The 22,705-nt window shown below is 38.1% G+C and overlaps 2 protein-coding genes across 4 annotated transcripts; both read right to left on the bottom strand.

Annotated features, from left to right (window-relative positions):
* Window positions 1–8,560: 8,560 nt before the first annotated feature.
* LOC132242949 (guanine nucleotide-binding protein G(I)/G(S)/G(O) subunit gamma-11) lies at window positions 8,561–12,584 on the bottom strand. Of its 3 annotated transcripts, none has more exons than XM_059712330.1 (3): window positions 12,567–12,584; window positions 12,034–12,175; window positions 8,561–8,992 (listed from the first exon to the last, which is right to left on the bottom strand). In XM_059712330.1, the coding sequence occupies exons 2-3, from the start codon at window positions 12,127–12,129 to the stop codon at window positions 8,867–8,869; spliced, it is 222 nt and encodes a 73-aa protein (XP_059568313.1). In that variant the 5' UTR covers window positions 12,130–12,175; window positions 12,567–12,584; the 3' UTR covers window positions 8,561–8,866. The 3 variants fall into 3 exon arrangements, with proteins under 3 accessions (XP_059568313.1, XP_059568315.1, XP_059568312.1); XM_059712332.1 differs by lacking the exon at window positions 12,567–12,584 and adding an exon at window positions 12,450–12,522; XM_059712329.1 differs by lacking the exon at window positions 12,567–12,584 and having other exon boundaries at window positions 12,034–12,219.
* A 3,501-nt stretch (window positions 12,585–16,085) lies between these two features.
* LOC132242948 (guanine nucleotide-binding protein G(T) subunit gamma-T1-like) lies at window positions 16,086–21,940 on the bottom strand (the record flags this gene model as incomplete). The annotated part of the gene is made up of 2 exons (XM_059712328.1): window positions 16,086–17,898; window positions 21,818–21,940. Coding segments are annotated over 2 exons (252 nt in total), but the record flags the coding sequence as incomplete, so codon positions are not given.
* Between the last annotated feature and the right edge of the window lie 765 nt (window positions 21,941–22,705).

Here is a 22,705-nt window from a genome sequence, read left to right as displayed (position 1 = left end):
CTCGCCATACATCACACTATACTACTTTCGATCCCGGCCAAGTCCTCAGGCAAAAAGACACTCTTGTCAAACAGGACATTCAAAGGGCTTAGAGAGGACCTTCCAGAGGAGGCAGGGAAAGACCAGACTTCTCTTTGGACAAGGTTAATGTCTTCACTCTATACTATCCAATGTTGACCTTCCAGCTCTAACACTCAAAATCAGCTTTTACTGACTGCAACCAACAAAAATTAATTTTACATGTTGACTTGAACACATATATTTATAAGAGAAATACCCTTTACTATATGGAATATATGCTGATATTTTATTAAAATATTGGTAACATTCCACTAAATTGACCTTTAATGGGTATTAATACACAGTTTGAAAGCATTGATGTAGAGCAGAATCCTGTGAGCCAAATCCAGCTGCTTGTTTTTTATAAAAATGGTTTTACTGGAACACAACTACAGCCGTTCATTTATGTATTTTATAGTCTGTGGCTGCTTTCATATTGGAGTAGTTGCTACACTGATAGCACAGCCTGCAGAGGCTAAAATATTTACTATTTGGTTCTTTACAGAAAAAGTTTGACAACCCCTGATCTAGTGTATCATTGTGATTTATGACCCCAAGGAAAATACATTTATAAAATTGCCTATATTCCTTCCAATTTATGACAAATGCATAACCTTACACCCATCTTTTTTTTTCAGTTTATACAAATGCATGTTAATGATTTGGGAAATGTCCTTCTAAAATGGATAAAAGAATCATATATTTCCGGGGTCAGCTACCGAGTCAATGGATGCACTGAGGCTGTGTCATACTTTAAGCTCATGCTATGCGTGCCCTCAGATTTGGGATTGTGTTACTCATTAATCAAAAAGTATTCACTAACTCCTTCCTTTCCAGATAACCCACACCCCTTCAGCTATAGCAAAGTATGAGGAATTATGTGAGAAACTTTTGGCATTGTAAGAGAAATCAGAAACCTGAGAAATACTGGTTAGGATTACTCTCAAAGAGAAATATACTTACCAAAAATAGAAGTTCCAACACAGACATATACCCAAAGAAATATCAACAGGAGTCCCTCTAAAGACCAAGTTCAGACAGAATGTTCAAAGCAATTCAAACACAAGCAAATTTGGGAGGTGAGGAATAAATTAAATAGCAAACCCCAATTCTCTGGACATCTCACTCATCTCAGCCATCTAAGGTAGAATGCTAGAAAAGGACTAGAAAAAAAAAATGCAGGCTGCCCCAGGGAGTGAGCTAAGAGCGGTATACTATTATCAGTTTCTGAAATATTGGCAGGATTGGCTTATTATAGCTTTTACCCTCACTAGACTGGCTGATCAGTGTTGGGGACAGAAATAAAAGCTTGTGACTTCACAGAGCCTGGCTCTTTTGAAAATGAGCTCTACGTAAAGAGGAGGTAATGAAGAGGAGGTGATCCAGCTGCAGCAATTGGTTGTATTCTACAACATGCGAAAAGGATGTAATCAGAACCTGCGGTCTTCTGCTTCCCAGAACTTGAGGTGTCAATAAACTGGGTTAGCCAAGTTAATTTCAAGAGGCTGCTCCTTCTCTCTTAGGTGCAGTTCAGCTCTGCCATACAAATTGTGAGGGTTTTCAAGTTATGGAACTCTCACATTCATCGCGATGCTTTTCTTCTCACAACAGATTCTAATACCCCCTCCCACCTTTGTGCAATATTGTGAGTATGTGTCCTGACCATCCCCATAGTTTGTCGGTAGCATCAGAGTCTTCTGGTTCATCCTAATGAAGCCTCTTTTCTCACCTATCCCTAGCTTATTCCTATTGGCTTCCACTGCCTAAGGTTGAAACCACAATCCGAATCCAATGGTGTGGATAGATTGTAAAATGTCACCACCTTTCCACCCTTCTTTGTATCTATGCCTGTTGCCATGTGACTTGGCAGTTCCCTCACTCAAGAGAGGGCATATAGTTTCCCTCCCTTTGAATCTGGGTTGGCCTTGTGTCTTGCTTTCTACAAATGAATGCAGTGGAAGGGATGGTGCCCTGGTTATTTCTCTAGGCCTTACGATACCATTTATGCTTCCACTCTCTTCTTAGAACCCTGCCACACTATGAAAACAAGTCCAGACAAGACTGTTAAAAGATGAAAGAACCCAGTCACCAACTTTGCCCCAGTTAACTTTGAACCAATACCCAGCTAACAAGTCAGCCTCCGGCTGATCCATCAGGGGACTGCAGATGAATTGTGAAACCAGCCAAGATCAACAGAGCCAATCCCAGATAAAATGACTGGCCGACTCATAAGCAATAACAAATGCATTGTTCTAAGTCATTGAATTTGGGGTAATCCGTTACCCACAACAGCTGAAAAAGCATTTCAAAGACTTTTTACCAAAGGCAGTAGACCCCATTATCTATAGGTTTCCTCTGCTCTTGTTACATAAACTTGGTAAGTGCTTTTTTGTTTTGCCAAGCTACTCTCAGCAAGTGAAATTTCTCCCTCTTTGTTTAATATTTCACAAATTATTTTCTTTCACTTAAGCTACTATGTCTCCTACCATGAAATGTTCCCATAAAAAAAGTAGAAATGTCCTAGTCTTTCATTATTTGTTCACTTATTACCCTTCCTTTTCTCAAACACTTAATCCACTTATACTTTGTAAATAAAATCGGCTTAATTAATAGGACTTGATTAATGTCACTACTATTTGTTTCAACTGCCAGTTACTAGAATGAGGAAAAATATTGGCTGAACTTGTCCATAGACTGTCATGTTTACAGACTCCTAGTCCATTTGTTGAATCAAATTAAACAAATGGTTTTTAAATGTCTAAATTACTCCCTGCTCCAAATTGAAAACCCAAATGTTAATAAATATTAATTTATTATACCTTATATCTACTTTTATATTAAAACTAGAGGCCCAATGAACAAAATTCAGTTCCCTGGTCGAAATCCCAGTCTAGGGGACAATTTGCATATTAGGCTTTTATTGTATAAGATAATATATGTAAATAAGAATCAGCTGAAAGCCCAATTGCATACAATCTTTCAAAGATTAATTAAAATTAAAAAAGAGAAAAGGGGAATCTGGATATTGGCAATTAAAGAGCATGCACATCCATGTTGTGGTGCTCCTCTTTAACACTTAACTTTAGTTATAAAGAGGAAACATTTAGCAACAATGACCTTTGAATATTTTAAGCAATTAGTGAACTACATCAGTATTAGAGTTTTTAGATTACGTTTTCAATTTGTTTAAACGTTTCTCTCCTCTTCCTTCTTTCTCTCTTAGATTGAGATACATAGACCTTTTTATTCTATTTTATACTATTTCAAAATACTCAGTAAAACAAGATCAACTCCCTTTCCTTACTTCCCTACACAGTACCAAAGAGAACTGTGAAAATTTGACTAAATATATTGTTTCTATAGAATAGATATATTTTTCATGTATTTCTATTTAATCTGATTACTTCCAAAAGGGATTTGAAGGTGTTCATTGATGAATATTGACCAATGCCAATACACAAGGACTTTTTATGGATTTAAAGAGCTCTACTCATAGCCTTGGTAATCAGGCCCGTTAATTCCCAAACCAACTCTGTGGTGTAGGTCATTAACATCATATGCCTCAGGTTGACTATAAGAAAAGGCTGAGATGACACAGCTAAAGCCTATGGCTACACTTATTAGATAAAACACAGAGATTAAGCTTGATCACTTATTAGAAAAGATTGGTTAGTAACTTTAGGCATTTCTCTAGGGCTGACTGTCACTTAATCATTTCTATATTTCCGAGAAACTCCTTACAGCGTGTGAATTATTTCTTCTAGGCATTCTATCATCATTCATGTAGCTTCTATCAGATAAAATTCTGGCACTAAACTGAGAGAGTATATTATTCAGCAAATGAGAAAAAAACTATTTGATATATAATTAAAGTTTATCACTGTTATAATAATTGGGTCATGACATTATTTTTATTATGAAAGCAAAATTTATCTACTTGTTATAGGTTAAAATTGTTATATTAGGCTGTGATGAAAGATAATCAACCAACCAACAACTAAAATAAGCTACTATAAAGTTCTATGTCATACACCAGGGCTAATATTTTCTAAGGCTATAGCAGCTGACTTATTTTACCTATCTATGCCAAAAGCCACTTTAGAAGATTGCTGTGCTAATAGTTCTTTTTTTTTTTTAAATATATTTTATTGATTTTTTACAGAGAGGAAGGGAGAGAGATAGAGAGTCAGAAACATCGATGAGAGAGAAACATCGATCAGCTGCCTCCTGCACATCTCCTACTGGGGATATGCCCGCAACCCAGGCACATGCCCTTGACCGGAATCGAACCTGGGACCCCTCAGTCCGCAGGCCGACGCTCTATCCACTGAGCCAAACCGGTTCGGCCTAATAGTTCTTTTAACTCTGCATATGCATTGGCTTCTTCAAGAGAGGTAGTTTTGCATAATGTAAGGCATAGTCCCCGTTTTGCCAGTTACACTAGTTATATGACTTTGTTTAAATTATTTACCCCATACATAAGGTACTTGTGAGAATTAAAAGACATAATCTTTGTAAAAAGCTTACTTCAATACCAGACAAATATTAAACAATTCATTTGTATAAGCTATTATCATCACCATAATCATCATCCTCAAAAAATACAAAAAAACCCATTTTCCTACATATCCTAACTTATATATCATAATATACTGTCTCCACTGATATCTAACTTATTATCATTTCTATAAAATCCATGATATTAAGGACTTTGTCTAACCCACCACTGTATCTTTTAAGACTAAATGAGTGCCTCATACATACAAAGAGCTCCAAATATTTTTGTGGTTGAATGTTCTTCCCTTTAGGACGGCCCAATGCACAGAGTAGGGTATCAGAGTTCGTTCTAACCAGAGAGCACTTTTCTTCTGTCACCATCCCACTTCTCTCTATTAAACCAAAGATATCTTCTCAGTAGACGCTGTTCTTCTAGACTGGTATTCAAAATAGGGGTTTATTTCTTCTCATTATCATCCTTCTAAGACTCAGAGGGGATAATGATGAAATATAACTATTACTAACTCAATATCTTTGTTTTACTTGGTAGGCTAAGCTTAACAGACCAAAATATACTACTCGTCAAAGCATGTTGATTACACAAACTTATTTCTGATTGTTTAATACCAAATATACTTACTCTCCAAAGCCTAAACATAGCACTATAAATTTTGCTTCTATTTTTTATTTTGAAATTAATTTTTCTTTTAAAACCAGATAATATATTCCCAGATTCCAAAAGTGAAGACTTTATAGAAAGATATACCATGAGAAATCTCAATCTCATTCTTTCCCACCTGGTTACACCAAAAATTGGCCCTAACAGGTAACAATTTTTATTAGTTCCCTGTATGACCTTCCAATGTTTCTTTAAACAAATAAAAGCGGACAAAAATAGGCACATTAAAGGTGCTGAACATCACTAACCATCAGGGAAATGCAAATCAAAACCACAATGAGATATCACCTCACACTTGCTATAGCTATTACATTATTATGTTATGTAATTATGGCTGTTATGGATATTATTAAAGAGACAAGAAATAACAACTGTTGGTGAGGATTTGGAGAAGTTGGTGCTGTTACTATGGAAAACAGCATAGAGTTTAATCAAAAATTAAAAATAGAACCACCAGATGATCCAGCAATTTCATTTCTGAGAATTTATCAGAAAAAAACAAAAGCATTAACTTGAAAAGATATATGCACCCCCATGTCCATTGCAGCATTATTTACAATAGCCAAAATATGGAAACTAAATGTTCCTCGATGGATAAATGGATAAAGACAATGTAATATATTTATATATACACAATGGAATATTATTCAGCCATAAGAAAAGAAGGAAATCTTGCCCTTGATAGCAACAACATGAATGGACCTTGGAGGGCATTATGCTAAACTAAGTCAATTAAGTCAGACAGAAAAAGACCAATATTGTGTGTTTCACTTACCAAAAAAAAAAAAAAAAAGAAAGAAAGAAAACCAAATTTGTAGATACAGAGTGATGATTACTATAGGCAGGAAGTTGGGGGTGGGTGAAATGTATGCATGTGATCAAAAGGTACAAGAAAATCTGACTGTAAATATCACAGGAAATCAAGAAAATACAAATTTAGGCAATGATAGCAGTTTGCATGCAACATATAAAATAAATGTCCTTAAAATACCAAGTATGGGTGAGCTGGTACTGTAGATTATGCCTAGAAATGAAAAAGCCAATTTTGGCCCTAACCGGTTTTGCTCAGTGGATAGAGCATCCGCCTGAGGACTCAAGGGTCCCAGGTTCGATTCCGATCAGGGGCATGTACCTTGGTTGCGGGCACATCCCCAGTGGGGAGTGTGCAGGAGGCAGGTGATTGATGTTTCTCTCTCATCGATGTTTCTAACTCTCTATCCCTCTCCCTTCCTCTCTGTAAAAAAATCCATAAAATATATTTTAAAAAGCCAATTTTGCTAATTTGAGTTCATAGAATCTAAGTCTCAATACACAAAGCATAGTAACTATTTTATCAGTTACCAAATGATTTCAAACTTAATGTGTATATTAGGCAGAAACTGAACATATGATTTAAATTGCACTTAAATTCCCACTTACTGAAGGTTCCTTTTGTAATATATCCAAATGAACAGTTACCATATTTTTTCATTTTCTTCATAATGCAAGCTGGTAAGTTTTTAGTGGAAAATCAAAATGATTATATTACATTTCTCTAGGTCTGCTGAGTTACTATGATGAAATAGAAAGAGAGAATAGAATTAGATCTAGTATAAACATCTACGTGACTATTTGTTAAGGAAAAACCAGAAGTGGGCTAATTTGTCAAATGATTGAAAGTACATGAAAAACAAAAACTAGGACTTGGAGATGCACATGAATGGATAGTTGAATGTGGCTACCAGAAATCCAGGATACTGCCTTGTAATCCGCAACTCTCAAAAAGTTAGGAGATAAATGTATTGACTTAGCCCTCCAGGAGAGAAGCACATGATTTTATCTGCTTTACCAAGAACCAGAATTGACATCAGCTTTTTTATGCAACTGAAGAAAACCTTGTGACTTGAAAGGAAACAGCTCTTTCAAGTAAAATTCAGAAAGCACCAAGATACCGAAATCCCCTGCCACCTAAATGTTAAATGACTAATAGTAGAAACACATCCCAAATACTAATTGTTCTATGGCTGTTGGAGAAATGCGTATGTTTACTATTCTTAAACTCACCTTGGAGTAGATGATGCTTTGGGCTAAAATTATCCTGGGGCCCTTAGTAATTCCAGTTGACGCCAGCACTTGGAAAAAGGCAGGAAACTGGCGGAAATAGTCCCTTCTCTGTTTGCTGTAACCTGGTCTTTCAAATGCTGCAGGGGTATCCTGTTCTCTTGCAGCGAGGGAAAGGAAATAATCTCAGAGTAAGGGTGCTGATGTGCTTTAGGAAGCGGCTAGAGCTCACATGACCCTCTCTGACTTGATAAGATACACCTATGCATCTAAGCAGGAGAAAAGGCCTCATCAAGGAGAAACCTGGGCTTCTGGCTCCACATTTAGAATTGCTGGGCGAGTTAGTAACTAAGGCCATTTGAGCTGAAGCTAACTTGCAAAGGTTTTGCTCATCTGTTTTCTGGTTCAAACCTGGAGCAATTTGCATCCAAAAATTAGACAAAAGCGGGGGGGGGGGGCATAAAATGCTCAAGGGAAAGAGGAAAGGTCCCTTTCTTTGTGGTCCAACCTGCACAGTTGCCTTCATAAAGGATCCAAACAGATCACATACTCTGGCTAAAACCGCTGCAGCTGTGATCACTGTAAACAGCTGAGCCACAGACTGGGAAAAGGTATTTGCAACACCTATTATTGACAAAGGATGACTGATCAACATTACATGAGGAATTCCTACAAGTCGATGAGGGAAAAGGCAAGCTAGAAATGGGCAAAAGATGAACGGGAGACTTTGGAGGAGAAGGAAAGGAGGTGTGCTTGACTCAGGGCTGACTGCAAAGGCTGGCAGGACAGGGTACAGAGCCACGTGTCTGTGCCAATGCCACACAGCTGGAGGGCTGCTATGCCCAAGAGCTGGAGACCACATGGGAGATGCAGTGCCCTGAGGGTGAACATAGGGAGCTGGCCGAGGGTGCCCCTCATGATCCCCAACCCCCAAGGCCACGAGGACAGCAACACTTTGAACAAGATCTGTGTGATGATAAACTGAGGAAGTGCTAATGTAGTTGTGGTTTAGCCTGGTTCCTTCCTGACTCAGATAATCTGACTCCTGTCACCATTAGGGATTCTATTCCCCCAGTTCCCAAACAGTGAATGTTTGAAAACATTGCATTAGTCCGAACACAGCAATGTAAAGCTCTTGATAGGTCTGAAGCAGAAAGAACTGGATTGGAGACCTGATCTATCAAGCCATCTCATCTTTGGATACATGTCCCAAACACCCAAACTGTGTGGGGAGAAATAGTAAAGTGAATGCAAAAAAGAAAAGCCTTCTTAAATTGCCAACACTCATTTTCCAGTGATAACACTTTATTTGAGGCATCAAGCAATATACTGAAAGAGGTGAGTCATGCGCAAGTAATGTCCTTATTTCCATAATTGTACATTTGATACTCTCTGCCCTCTTCAAGAGGGTGGGGAGTGAGCAAAGATGAGAAGCACATAGCTTTTATACAAAACCGTATCTATGTAAGTGCTTGAGAAAGTCCGCTTTTAATTTAGTTTTTCCTTCTTTAAAAGGCATGTCGGTTTTATTTCGGAAAACTAAAATAAGCTAGTTCTGCCACTGAGGATACAGTTTCTCCCCAGAGTTACTTATGAAATAATGCAGCTGCCTTTTTCTTTAAAGGGGTTCTTGTCTTCTGGAATGCCTTTCACCAGAGGGTCCTCTCCAGAACGTTCTTCAATGTAGTTTTTTATTTCTTCAGAACATTTAGACACCTTGAAGTGGGGGAGGGGGGAGAATGAATTAGGTCAGGATTGTTCAAACTGTATCACCAACTTTTAGTGAAACGAATATAATTGGGTATGACCAACATTTACAGTGAGACTAAAAATATTAGAGTATAGCACGGAGCATATATAATATAATAAATGATACAATCTATGTAAAATATATTTCTAACTATGGGTTAAAGAGTCACTGTACTGAATAAATTATCCTCAGCAATTTCTATGCATTGTGGCTCACATGATTTCCTTCCTCTGCTAAAATGCAGTTAGTGACGTGTCCACAATATTTTAGGAACTGAACAAAACTGTGCTTTCAATTTTCCATGCTAATGAACAGGTGTAGTAGTAAACTCCCAAATGTTTTGGGGTATACCTGCCAAAATTCTCATTTATTATGGGTGTGTGCCACGTTCTGCAATTTCACTGGAAAGTCTGACTGGGGAAAAGGCTGAAGTTGCCCAGTCACACCATTCTGTCTCTGCTCAGAATTCCTACCTGTTAGTTGCTTGAGGGCCATGGCCATAATAAAAGACTTGTCTGAGACTTATTATGCTAACCTGAGATTCTTGTGTGTATGTAATCATTTAAAAACTTTATCTGAAATGGAGAAAGGATTAAATAGTTCCCTTAAAAAGTGTATCCTTAAGAGACAGGTTACAAGAGTGAGTTTTAAAAAAGTATTTAAAAGGAAAGGAAAAGAAAAGGATTCATGTCTTAATGAAGGTCTCTATTACTAGTAAGAAATTAGAAGCAAAAATTATAGAACTCAAGCAAAATTCCACAGGAGACCACCTAAGACTAGACAAAAATATTCCCACTAAATTTTTAATTACTAATCTTCAAACTGTTTTTGGTGGTAACCACTAAAACATGTTTGCATGTGTATCCCAAATGTATATAATTATTTACTTGGAAATAAATGCAGATACTATTGTGTCAATACATCATTCATAATTACAAAACATAATCTGGAAATTATTTAAAAATAGAGGTGAGAAACTAACCAAAAATATAAATTTTAATATTTTACTCCCATATCCCAAAGACTCCTAGCAACACCAGTGTGGAGGCCACTGATCTAAAATTTAAAAGTAGGTGATGCAATTATCTGGCTTAAAATGTAGCAAAATAAAACCCTTTCAAGTACCATTCCCTCAGGTCGCATCTGCTCTCCATCCTTGCTGACACTGAATTCTCAAAAGTGAGATGCAAGTATCCATGACGTGGGGTCTGTGGTCCCAGATAAATTTAAGGATAAGATTCAAGTTCCCCTAAATTGCATCCGTTCTTAAGGAGGCTTCTTCATCAGGTTTCCAAAGAGATCTGTAACTGCCAAAGTACTCCTCTGATGCCTTTCTTCCCACAATCAAGAGGATGTGTTTGAACAACAATTAGCTGGAGCCAGAGTCCAGCCCAGCTGTGGGCAAACTACAGCCCGCGTTTGAAATGAATAAAACTAAAAAAAAAAAAAAAAAAAAAAAAAAAAAAAAAAGACCATACCCTTTTATGTAATGATGTTTACTTTGAATTTATATTAGTTCACACAAACACTCCATCCATGCTTTTGTTCCGGCCCTCCGGTCCAGTTTAAGAACCCATTGTGGCCCTCGAGTCAAAAAGTTTGCCCACCCCTGGTCCAGCCTGTGAATTTCATGCCCTTGGCCTGAGCAGAACCCACAGCTCAGACATGAACAACTGATTGACAGAATAACCGACGGGCATCACAAGACGGTGTTCCAGTAACTGTTCTATCATTCGCTCTGGGGCCCCGTTGGGATTCAAGTTTGTGGTTGTTTTTTTTTAATTCTTAAAAGTAAGAGGGTTGAATGATCTCTAAGAGCCACAGTGTTTGTCTAGCACTAACATTCTATAATTCAAAGTGCATAATGAAATACGTTTGACTATTATTATTAGGATTTCAGTGCCTCTCCCGCGATCCCCTATGGCTATCCTTGACATTTTCTCTCCCTCTGGCATACAATTGGAGTTTCTGGAGTTGGAAAGCTGAACTAGCAGGGTGTGTCCTGGACGTGGATGATGGGGAACTGGCAGGGAGGACCTGCTAATGAATATTTCCACAGTCAGCTGCACCATGGCCCTGCCCAACTTCTAAATCGAAGCTTTAAATAACTGGGAGATATTTGTTTCTTTTCCCCCATAACTTCTGCATAGCGATACTAGATATTAGGATGTTCCAGCTTTGTGACAACACTTTACTTCAGTATATGCAACTCTGTTTAATATGTAACCTCTAAGTTCCATTGTGTGAAAAAAACTAAGGGGTCAACACATGCTCTACCACTGGGCGTTGCCAGCCACCAAATGGGTCCCTTAAATTTCCAAGAAACAAGCCTCTTCATTGAGTCAGGTAACTTTGGTTTTTTTCCCCTTTAAACACAGCAGTTTTTATAGCATCTCAGTATATGTGTATTTATCAATAAACCGATACTACTGTGTTCGTTCATTACTTATAAACCGGACATTACAGAGGGATGAGAGTTACAAATAAATATGGAGATTGCAATGTTTTGCTTCCAAGCCCCAATGGGCCGTTCACTGAACACCTCTGGAAAGAGCCCTGTGAAATTCAAAACTAGGTAATTCAAGACTTTAAATTGTGATTTTAAAAGGCCTTTCAGAGACCATCCTTCCCATGACGAAAAAGATCAAGGAAGTAAGCAGCCATCTGTCTTCTTCCTACAGCTTGGGGTTTTGAAACCGACGAACAGCAGGCACAGTTTCTTGCCCGTTTCCCCAGTCCAGGCGCCTCAGATGTTCTGACATTCGGCTTTAAATTACTCATCAGACCCCTGCTCTCTCCTTCACCTCCTATGATTTCCACATCAGCTGGCAGTTCCCAGGCGCCACCAAAGCCCTACTCCCAGCTGCAAAAACAACAACAACAACAACACACACACACACACACACACACACACACACACACACAGCCGCCACCTACTTGTTTTACGGCAACAAACCAGGAAAAGCTGGCCCTCGGGGAAGGAACAAATCTGGGGCAGCCCATTTACCTGTTGTCTCTGCAACTTCACTTCTTTGCGAAGTTGCTCCACTTCCATCTTCAGCTTTTCCTTTTCTGGCAAATCTTCGATGTGCAGGGCCGGCATCTTCGCCCCAGAGCCGGGCCCAGGGACAGCTCTGGAAGTGGAGCAGCTGGAAATGCGATAAACCAGGGCGCGTCCCAAAATAACTGCTCACCCCCGCCCCCCGCCCGCCCCGCCGGAGCTGGACGGGCCCGCCCCCCGCGCGGTGGTCCCCGGCGGGGAGCCGCTGCTGCCTCGGCCGGCCCCTCTCGCCAGCCCTGCCCTCCGTCCCGAGAGCTTAAAACCCCTGATCGCGCTCTCCAACCCCCCAAACCCAGCAGGCCTGTCCCAGGGAACCCGGGGAGGTTCAGCCCAAGGGCCCCGGGCCTGATTGCCGGCCCCACCTCGCCCTCGGGGGACCGTCCTGGGCTGGGGCCCAAGGGTTGGGGTTGCGCTAGCTAGCCTCTGGAGAAAAAACAAACGTTTTACTTTTTGTTCCTTTTTTTTTTTCCCTTTCTTACCCTTTCCCAAGTCATATCCGGGCTTTGTTTATGAAGCAAGAAAGGGGGACACTACCCGGCAGGAAATAACAGCTCTTCACTTCTCCGAGAGTTTCCAAAGGATACAGCACGTAACTTTTCCCAGTGACTTACACACATGTATTGGGGGAACTGTGGGCGCCGGAGAGAAGTCCCAGATGGAAAATGGAGCTGGGCTGTGACCTCAGAAACACCCGCCACAGCTGTTGGTGTCTGGCCCTCCAGTGTATTAAGGAACTGGGAAGGACTTTGACCCACATTTGGGGACCAAAGGGGGACCAGGGTATGGATCTTAGTTACAGTTTGCAGGGGCATTTTCTGACATTAAATACTTATCTGCATCCTGGATAGCAGCGTTTGTATTGGGGAGTGTTTTGTAATGATTGAACGGTAAGTGGATGATACCAGAGGAGAGAGCAAGAATCTTAATGTTCTCCCCCCAAAGATTTCTTCCACTCCATCTGCCAACGTGTGGGCGACACTTGACACCAAGGACTGTGAATTCCTGATTCACAAAGTATTGGTTTCTCCCCTTTCTGGAAAGCAGTATTCATCTAGCGGCCACTTTGTAAAGCCAGGAAAAGTGACGGATGTGAAAAATGTTTGCCTGCAATAAAACCTTTCCCTTGGACTATCAAGGAAAACCTTGTTAGTGCTGCTTAAAGAATTAGAATGAAAAATAAAGCGTGAATGTGAGAAAGCTTCCCAAGGTCAGATGTTTTCCTTTCTCTCCGGGACGACCTCCTGCTGACTGAGTCAAATTCAAGTTAAGAGTGGAGGCGTTAACTGAATTATTTCAGGGAACTTGGACTTAGCTATAGTCACTCCTCATTTTGTAAGCAAAGGTTTTGTTTGTCCAAAAAAAACAATGATCTACTTGCTGAGTGCTCCCGGATTCTAGTTTCAGCTCTGACACTGGCCATCCCTGGAAAGGTTACTCCCTCCCTCCCCGCTCCCTGATTCTGATTTTCTTAATGTGTAAAATATGTGATGGGGCAAGGGAGAGGTGAATTAGCTAGGGTGTGTTTCCTTTCTAATTGTATTTATGTCTCTACATCTGATACATCACTTTCACGAAGAAAAATGTTAGGAGGTTCTTTTTTTGCATTAGAAACACCACACATTCCAGGATCTCCCTGGCTCAAGGACGTTAGGTCAACTGATGGAGTGTTCCCTGTTGGTGAGCTATGAGCCAAGACAAAAACTCATGTTTCCAGAACTCATACATTTTTTTTTTTGATTCCCCATTGTTTAAATTGAAAAGGTTGGTTAAAAATAGCTTAAATAAGTTAGTGAAAGTAGTTAATGTGGCCTAAATTAAATCAGCAGCAGCATCCAAATGAAATAAATTGGTTAAGTAAATGAATGTCAGTGTGTCTGTTCCAAATCATAAAAATAGAGCTATTTTGGTCTGGAAATTTCTTTCCAGTGAAATCACCTGGTTGCACGCAGTGAAAAATATTTATAAATCCATAATGGTTCTTTAACTTCTTCCACAGTGTTGTGAGACTTAAATTAGAGATGAAATATATATTTGTCTATTTTTTAAAAAGTTTTATTCTTATTAAATAATTCATATGCTAATATATTTAAGTAAATGCTTGAACTAAATGAATTAGGAAAGTCCCATGATCACACAATCTTCTGAAAAATGTTTTGTTGTTTGGTTTTAAGTGGTAAAATGATGCAAATGCTTCAAAACACACACACACACACACACACACACACACACACAGAGTCTGTAGTCCCTATTCCTAAGCATGGAATTTACCTCCCAGAGAGCAGTCATGGCAAGTAATTTCTTGTGTATTCTTGTAGAAATATTCTATCAGCAAAAATTTTTTTGATAAACAAATGTAAAAGCCATATCAGTTGCATCCAAATGTACTTTTAACATTTTACATGTACTTTATGTGTTACCCCTAATCAAAGTTAGTGTGCAAAATATGTGTAGAAACCATCCTGCAGTGAAAATGACAGGTGTAATCAGAAATAAACTTTTATTATCCCACCGTCTGTTGACAAATGTTTTAAAGAAGCTGCCAGTCATAAAAAGCAGTCAGAGGGATGTAAAGTACAGCATAGGGAAAATAGTCGATAAAATTGTAATAATTATGTATGGTGTCAGATGGGTACTAGACTTAGTGAGGCGATCACTTTGAAAGTTATATAAATGTCTAATCACTATGTTATAGCTCTGAAACTAATACAATATTGTATGTCGACTGTAATTTAAAAATTAAAAAAAATCATTAGTTCCATAAAAATTTTTAAAAAGAAATCTTCTTAATAAAAATAATATTAACCATGTGGTTATTTTTACTTTTAGAATATAAAAGTGCAAAGGCCATGAAATATTTACCTTGGAATGTAAAAAAAGGAAAAAAAAAACACAATTCTTGGACTATTTTTCTGATGTATTAATAAGTATGTTGTTAAAAATCCATATAAAGAATATCATAAGAAAAATTTGAGGGCAGCTATATTAGAGTTGATTTTATACTAACTTGAATTAAAAGAAGATCTTTTAATCTTGTGATCTTTGCAAAACATAGATCTCTTTGCGTCTGTTTGGTTAGGGTAAATAAATGTGGTTACCTCCCAAATTATGCTCCTCTAAAATTTATAAAGTAAGTGGTGATTGTTTAGGCCATTAAAATGATGATTTCTTTAAGGAAAGTATTTAAAATACATTTCGTGCACTCTTGGTTCATTTAACATTTGGTTCAATGTATCATAACTATCACATGGGCATTTTCATAAACTGACCTATAAGATTCCTCTTCCTGATGGAGACACTGGGAAGTCTGATGCTCCAGTTACCTTAACAACTAATAATTCGTGGTATCAAAATTATTCCTTTCATCAATTACGTTCATACAAGACTTTAATTTTCATTGCATATAATTGGTCATTCTCATTACTCGGTTTATAGTTTCCCTCACGTGTTTTTAGGAGATTTGGAAGTTTAATATTAGCCTTGTTTTAAAATGTGGTTAACATCAATCAATCCAAATGAAAATAACAGTGAATTTTTTTCTTACTAAACCTTTAAAACTTACTTATGTATACAAAACACCCTGAAAGGGCTAATATCTCAAATGATATAGAAAGTATGTCACTTTGCCCGTTCTCACTAGTGATATCAGGTAGTTTTGTTGAACAGCCAAATGCTAAGGCTATGCCTGAAGTATTTTTTGTCTTCCTTTAGTTTTACCTCATTCCATTTAACCTAGTAATCCGTGTCCCTGAAATAACAACTTCTGGGGGAAAAAGAATCATTTACTGCCACTTGTAGTTGCATGGGCTATGGGACAGCCATGATTTCATTTCCTTCTCCCTGGACCATCTTTCTCTATACTTCCTTCCTATGATTTTTATCTTACTCAAAATCCCGCTGACAATCTGTATTTTTAAGCAATCGGAATTTTACCCTACTGCTGATTTAAGTAGTAAGCCAATAAGATTCTGAATTATCCTTAAATTAAACACTTAAGTCAATTAAATTTTAGAGACTTTATTAGTTGATTTTGCAGTTACACAGATGAATGGAACTTCCGGCTTGGGAAATTTACAATATGTTATTGAAATTAAGACAGCTATACAAGCTATAAGAAGAGAAAGCACAATAATGTAAAATCACTTAAGAGATACACAATACACATTACTCTTGGAATAGAGTGAGGGACAGAGGAGATAATTTTTATTAAGTGTCAGAAGAAAAATAGGATTTCAAATGGCTGAAATGAGATGGAGCAGAGGAATATTTCAGGTGGAGGGATTCGTAGGACTAAACTCGAGAAGATGGAAGATGGGGAGTCATGTGAGGGATTACTTAATATTTAAGTGTGTTGACAACAGGAAGTGTGTAGGGCTAATAATAATAGAGGACATTTATAAGGCTTTCTTCCATATATTCATCTTTGCTCTAGCGATTTTAAATATTCATACAATAATAGATCTCTTTCAGAAAAAATAATAGCTAATTCTTATCTTTTTAAAAGAATAATTAGCATTTCTAATCTATTACAAAAATAGCACTGTAAATGTAAGAGCGCAACAAGGAAATACTCGCAGCAAAAATAGTCATCTAGTTATCTATTAATACTCGCCACTTGTTACAGAAGCAGAGGCGTTAGCAGCGCAAAGGTAGTGAGGTCAGGCGTAGGCAGACTCAAGGTGAAGCTAGGAGGAAATCGACTAGCAGGAGGATGCGGATAGCTACTTTTCTATCGTCTTGCCTTCTATCGATGGGACTGGTGAGAGTTATCATGGGGATGCTATGCATGTAGTCCAGTTCCTTTCCCAGTAATAAACTAACACCTAGTGGGTCTTACTCTATGCCAGGCAAAATGCTAAGTGCTATAGTCACCCTAGTATCACAGTTAATCCCCAGGACAAAGGGGATAGCACCATTTCTTTCCTTATTCTACAGTAGAAGAAACTGAGACTCAGAGAGCTTAAGTCATTTATCCAAAGTCAGTTAGGCAGTTGAGTGCCAGAGCCCGAGCTGTCTGGCTTCTCATCCTCCTCATTCTGGTGCTGGTTACACCTGCTGTGCCCTGTGACCATACACTGAACCCTCGATCCAGTTGGCATTCCAGGGGAAAGTCACATCATTGATGACAACTAGAACTGGTAAGAATGGAGGAAGAGGTTAATGTTAAAACCATCACTGCTCGCTTTGGGTTGAAAGATAAAGAGAAACAGAAAACAAACCATCAACATCCAAAATCTTCACAGCACACATTCTGCAAAGATCAGTCTTATGAATCAAAAGAATAGACTTCCTAATTCAGTAAGCAAGAGAAAGGTTGAAAAAATATATACGTCTAACCATGAAATTTCCAGATGGAATATTATGAGTGTTGAAAAGGAAGTGAAGAAACATAAAACAGTAACTAAATGCTGGCAACCAACATAATACAGACTCATTCATAGATCACAGTAGTTACTGTTAAAGAAAGGGGTCAGTCAACATTATTGTCAATTATGCGTTAGACCCTGTGCTAAATAAACATATTAAAACATAGACTTAACATTATCACATGCCAATTTTCATTAAAGATTTATACTAATGAATTTTAAAATTCGTTCACATGCTTAATGATACTATGACATAGGATGAAAAATGAATGTTGTCATGAAAGCTCAAGATATTCCAGGGATTTTTATTTTTATTTCTTTATGAAATCACGCAGCCTCCCTTGATCTCCTTGTAGGGGTTTTTGTCATCTGGGACACCCTTCAGCAGTGGATCATTGGCAGCATTTTGTAGGACGTACTCCCGCAGATCTTCACAACATTGGGACACCTTAAAGGAAAGCAGAGAGAGATGACTCATTTGGTTTAACATACAAAACTGCAGAATCCAGGAATGTATTTACAATACTAATTTCTGTGTGTTCTATCTTTCTAATGGGATTCTGCTTTCTGTCCACACTTAGGTACTTTTTAGAAGAGAAGCGGAAATAGCCGCTCCCTCCCCTCCCCTCCCCTTCCCTCCCCTCCTGGATATCTCCTGGCAGAGAATAAACAGCTGGCCACACTCCAGCTAAGGGCTCCCAGCAGACACAGAGATCAGAACACAGCTGGCAACACAAGTCAAGAATGTCACCAGAGGGAATATTAATGAAATATTTTTCCTCATTCCAAAAATGTGACCTGTAAAAGTGGGAGGGAATGAATAATTGTTAAATTCCAGGCTTATCAACCCTGCTGGAATCTCAGAAGTATACGCAGATAATTTCATTTTAATCCTATCTACAGTGATTGATCATGACAATGTACCTGAAGGTGAACTCCAAAGGATTGGGCACCTTCGGCTGATTTGTTCACATGGATCCCAGGCATGTAGAGCAGAGCCTACATTTAGTTGGTGCTCAGTAAATAAATATTCGCTGAACTGAATAAGCTGTTTCATTTATAAACTTGCTCCTCATTCCTCTGCACCCTTATGAAGAAACAGGCTTTAGGACCTTAACGGACACAGCCAGAGCCTGCTAATGTACCATTTAACATATCTTTTAGGGAGAGGCAATGTTTTATACATATATAATATAAGTGTGTGTGTGTGTGTGTGTGTGTGTGTGTGTGTGTGTACATTGACAGGTACATATGGGAACAAGGTATTCATTTGTTTAACTTTCAACTTGCTTTGTTTTCACTTAATATATCATTCAAGACAATAACACAAAAAACTTCATTTTTGGCAGTCCATTAAGTGGTCATTTCATAAGTTATGTAACCAATTTTGTTTTTGTTTTTTTAAATAAAATCTTTATGCCAATTTTGGACACAGATTCCAAGCAACATTAGTCGTAAGATTACAACTCTGCAAACTCATTATTTACATTGCAGAACAAATCATTTCTAACTGGGGCAAGGCATCAGTTATGTGGCTCCTTCATAGAATGAAACGTGAAGTTTGTAAACACTTTTGAAATATACAGTCATTTAGGTTCACTTTGGTTTTTTCCTCAAAAATTCAAAACTGAGATTTAAATTCACTTTTCTTTTCCTCTCCTCCTAACACCAGCCCATTGGCTCCAACCAGAAGTCAGGAACAGAGGTTTAAGTTGCTGTCCTAATGCAGGACTTTGACAGCGTCTGGCTAGGGTCTCTATGTGAATGTATGTGTTTAAAATTATTTCAGCAAGGCTTCTTATTAGTGCATATGGCTTAATACAGGGTTCCATGGTATGTGGAAAGCATTCACAATGGATTCAGGCCACTCCAGGTTTGAATTTTGGCTCTGCCCTCTGACCAACTATGTATCTTAGTTCAAGTTAAGTTACTTCCTCTATGAAATAGCAAGAGCAACAGTAGCTGCATTAAGTGCCTGGCATACGAAGATGCTCAGTAAAATGGTAGCTATTTTTAGCCATCACTCCAAAGATTATCTTTAGTCTGCCTATTGCACTGACTTATAATCATTGCAAATCTCCCAGCTTTAGGAACTGGATGCAGAGTTGGCTGGCTGACCATACTGCACCCTGACAACAAAATAGGTCGAGGTATATTATGGACCAGTCTGGTTCATAGATATTAATAGCAACTAAAAAAATAATAATGGTAGAAAGTACTTGCCATATTCTAGGCATTGCACTCAGAATTTTGTATATATTATCCCACTTATTCCTCCCAATTGCCCTCTGCATTAGATATTGTCACTATGCCCATTTTACAGAAGAAGAAACAGAGGCACAGGTAAGTTAGATAACTTAGGCGAGTGTTACACAGGGAGTAAGTCATGGAGTCAGAATCTGAACCAGAGATATGGCTCCAGAGCCCATCCACTTAGCCATCCTGTAATGACACTATGTCATCCTCTGTCAGGGTGTTGGGTTCAGGACCTGGAGGTTCCGTGGTGTGAGTGTGTGTGTGTGTGTGTGTGTGTGTGTGTGTGTGTGTGTGTTCGGCAGTCTCAGATTAAATTAGTTTGACTTCTAAGAGTAAGAAGATGTTAAAGAACAGAAAAAGGAACTCAAAACCCGACAGATGGTGATGTATGCACTGTTTACTACGAGTAAAAATTCCTAGGTGAACTTGCCACAAGTGAATAATAAACATGAAGACAGCCAAATTGCCTACAAAACCACAATCCTGAATATATAAATAATAAACACCTTTTGGATGTTTTAAGTAAAGAAGAAAAAAATAACTCTCCTTTCCTCCAAAATTTTATTTTATATTCCTGAAATTATAAAGGTAACGATTTGAACTTTTTGGTTATGCTCCAAGCTTTTCTGCTGTGTATAGATTTAATTTTATCTTTCTAGCAAAATACATTTTGCCTCGATAGGAAGGGCAAAAGGGAAGTGTGAGATATTTGTAAACATCAAAAAAGCCAAAATTCTTATTTTTATTGGGAGTAAGAGTATTGAGCACAGTTTACATTCCTTTTTTCACTTTGGCCTGATAAAATGAGTTTTAAAAAAATATATAAAAATATACTTTTATCACTACACTTGTGAAGGAGCTTTTGTTTATACTAACTTTCCTAAAATGAGCAAATCTAAAAATACATATCTACATTTTCTAAACTCCATGGGAACTTTTATGCCTTTGCCATTTATTCTCCTTTAATGGCAGAGAATTCTTGATAACCATTTCTAAGACTTGTCAGATGTTTTTGGGAGGAACTATGAGTTCTTGTGCTTGAACTAATTTATGCTTCTAAACAAGGAATAGAATGTACTCATTCATTACTGGCTATGAGAGTACTAGAGGCGATGACTTCTTGGTTAAGAGTATTTGCACAATATCAAAGATTTGCATCAAATAAAGAGAAGCTTCTCAATTTAGAAAGATAAAAACAAAAGGCCAATATGCATTACTTTATTTTATTGCTTAGCCAAAATATGGTCATTGTCTCATATTCGTTTCTGTTCTTTTCTTTTCTTTAACAACTCTAAAAATGTAAAAGCATTTTTAACTTAGTGGTCATGCAAAAAGAGGCAACATCTGGATTTGGATCATGGAAAATAGTTTGCCAATTCTTTGATTTAAACCTAAATCAAGATATTATTGTGATTATTCATTTTCTTAATCTCTGATAAATTTTTACCTGCACAATTTATTTTTAACTCCATTGAACCTCTTCAGTGAATGGTGTGGGGCCAGAAAAATAATTTTCCTCCTAACTTTCTAGGTTCTTGGCTCAGAAGCCCTTGTAATAAATTTTTAAAAAAGCAGATTAATAGGAAAAAACCAAACAGAAGTTTAATAACATGTATACCTTCTGTATACATGGGGATACTCAGGAAAACTGAGTAATTCCCCAAAATGGCCCAAGGCAGCTCCTTATATACCACCTCCATCTGAAGATAAAAGATGGGTGGGAGGGTGGGACTGAGGACCTTTTATGAGAGGTTCCCAGGCAAAGCACAGCAAACTAGGATAAGATTGTACAGATTGAAGTCCTTACCGCCCTTAATAATAGTTTATAGAGATTTAGTCACCCTCCTCTTCCAGGTACAGAGAGGAGATACCCTCACACATGGAGATTTCCCTTATAAATGTCAAAATCTCTTACCAAAGGGCAACTTCTGCTACGTTTTCAGAGCTTCTCCTGTGTCTGCTGTTTCTCAACAATAATCAGACTAAAGTAATCCTTATACCAAAGAGGCATATTTGGGGGTAGCAAATTCTGTACTCTTTCAGTGGTTTCTAATCTGGCCAATCCTACAGTATCTCCAGGTGAAAATATAATTCAAAAGAAAACAATTTACCTTCATTCTTTCCAGTGCCGCTTCTCTGCGGAGCTGCGCAACTTCCTTCCTCAGTCTCTCCTTTTCTGCCATTTCTTCCATATTGACTGCTGGCAACCTTTTCTTGCTAAAAGGTAGAAAGTTAGTTCATACACCTGGATTGTGGAACTTGCTTCAAGTCAATGTTAGCCAACCCTTCCCTCAGCTCTTAACTTGCTGAGTGAACTGTCTCTTTCTCTGTGTGTTTGATAATCAATTTCTCACGAATGCTCTCCAAACAATCCTAGCACTGAACACCAGTCTTGGGATTTTAAAGCTTCTTTATAATCTTCACTAATATGATTAAACCAAGCACTAGACTCTAAACACCTGCTAGTAGGTTTGTGAGGGGAGGTCAGTGTAGTCAGTAGGTAATCTTAAATACCCAAAGATCCCCCTTCTTTTCCTTGATTTTTTTCTTCCCCCCCCCCACAGTGTCAAAATTTGGATTTCCTACCCTCATCTCCAGCTCCAAAGCCCTCCACTATATAATTTATGCCGTTTAAGTTTGTTTAAGGTCATTTTGAGGACTCCCCATTAATCCCTTAAATCACTAGAGTATTTAATCTGGTATTAACAGAGAACCATAAAAAAGTGTCATTGCAAATTCTTTATAAGTATGGGATTGAAATAGGCACCGATAAAATGGAAATAAAGTGAACAAACAACTTGGTTACTGAAAAATAATGAGCACATTACTTCAAAGCATTAGAATACTTGGAATTTGTATGTAACCGTCTCAAAGATTTAGACAGCAATGATGAGCAAATGTGGCAAGATATAGGGGGCCTAGTGAGTTTGGTCTGTCGATATCATCATAAAAGACTAGACTCTTCCTTTTGCACTCTCGGTAATCTCTTCTCCTTCATT

Source organism: Myotis daubentonii, chromosome 10 (assembly GCF_963259705.1).
Source record: "Myotis daubentonii chromosome 10, mMyoDau2.1, whole genome shotgun sequence".
Taxonomy (NCBI): domain Eukaryota; kingdom Metazoa; phylum Chordata; class Mammalia; order Chiroptera; family Vespertilionidae; genus Myotis; species Myotis daubentonii.
Note: the sequence above shows the minus strand (reverse complement) of the source record. Positions and strands in the feature narration are given on the sequence as shown.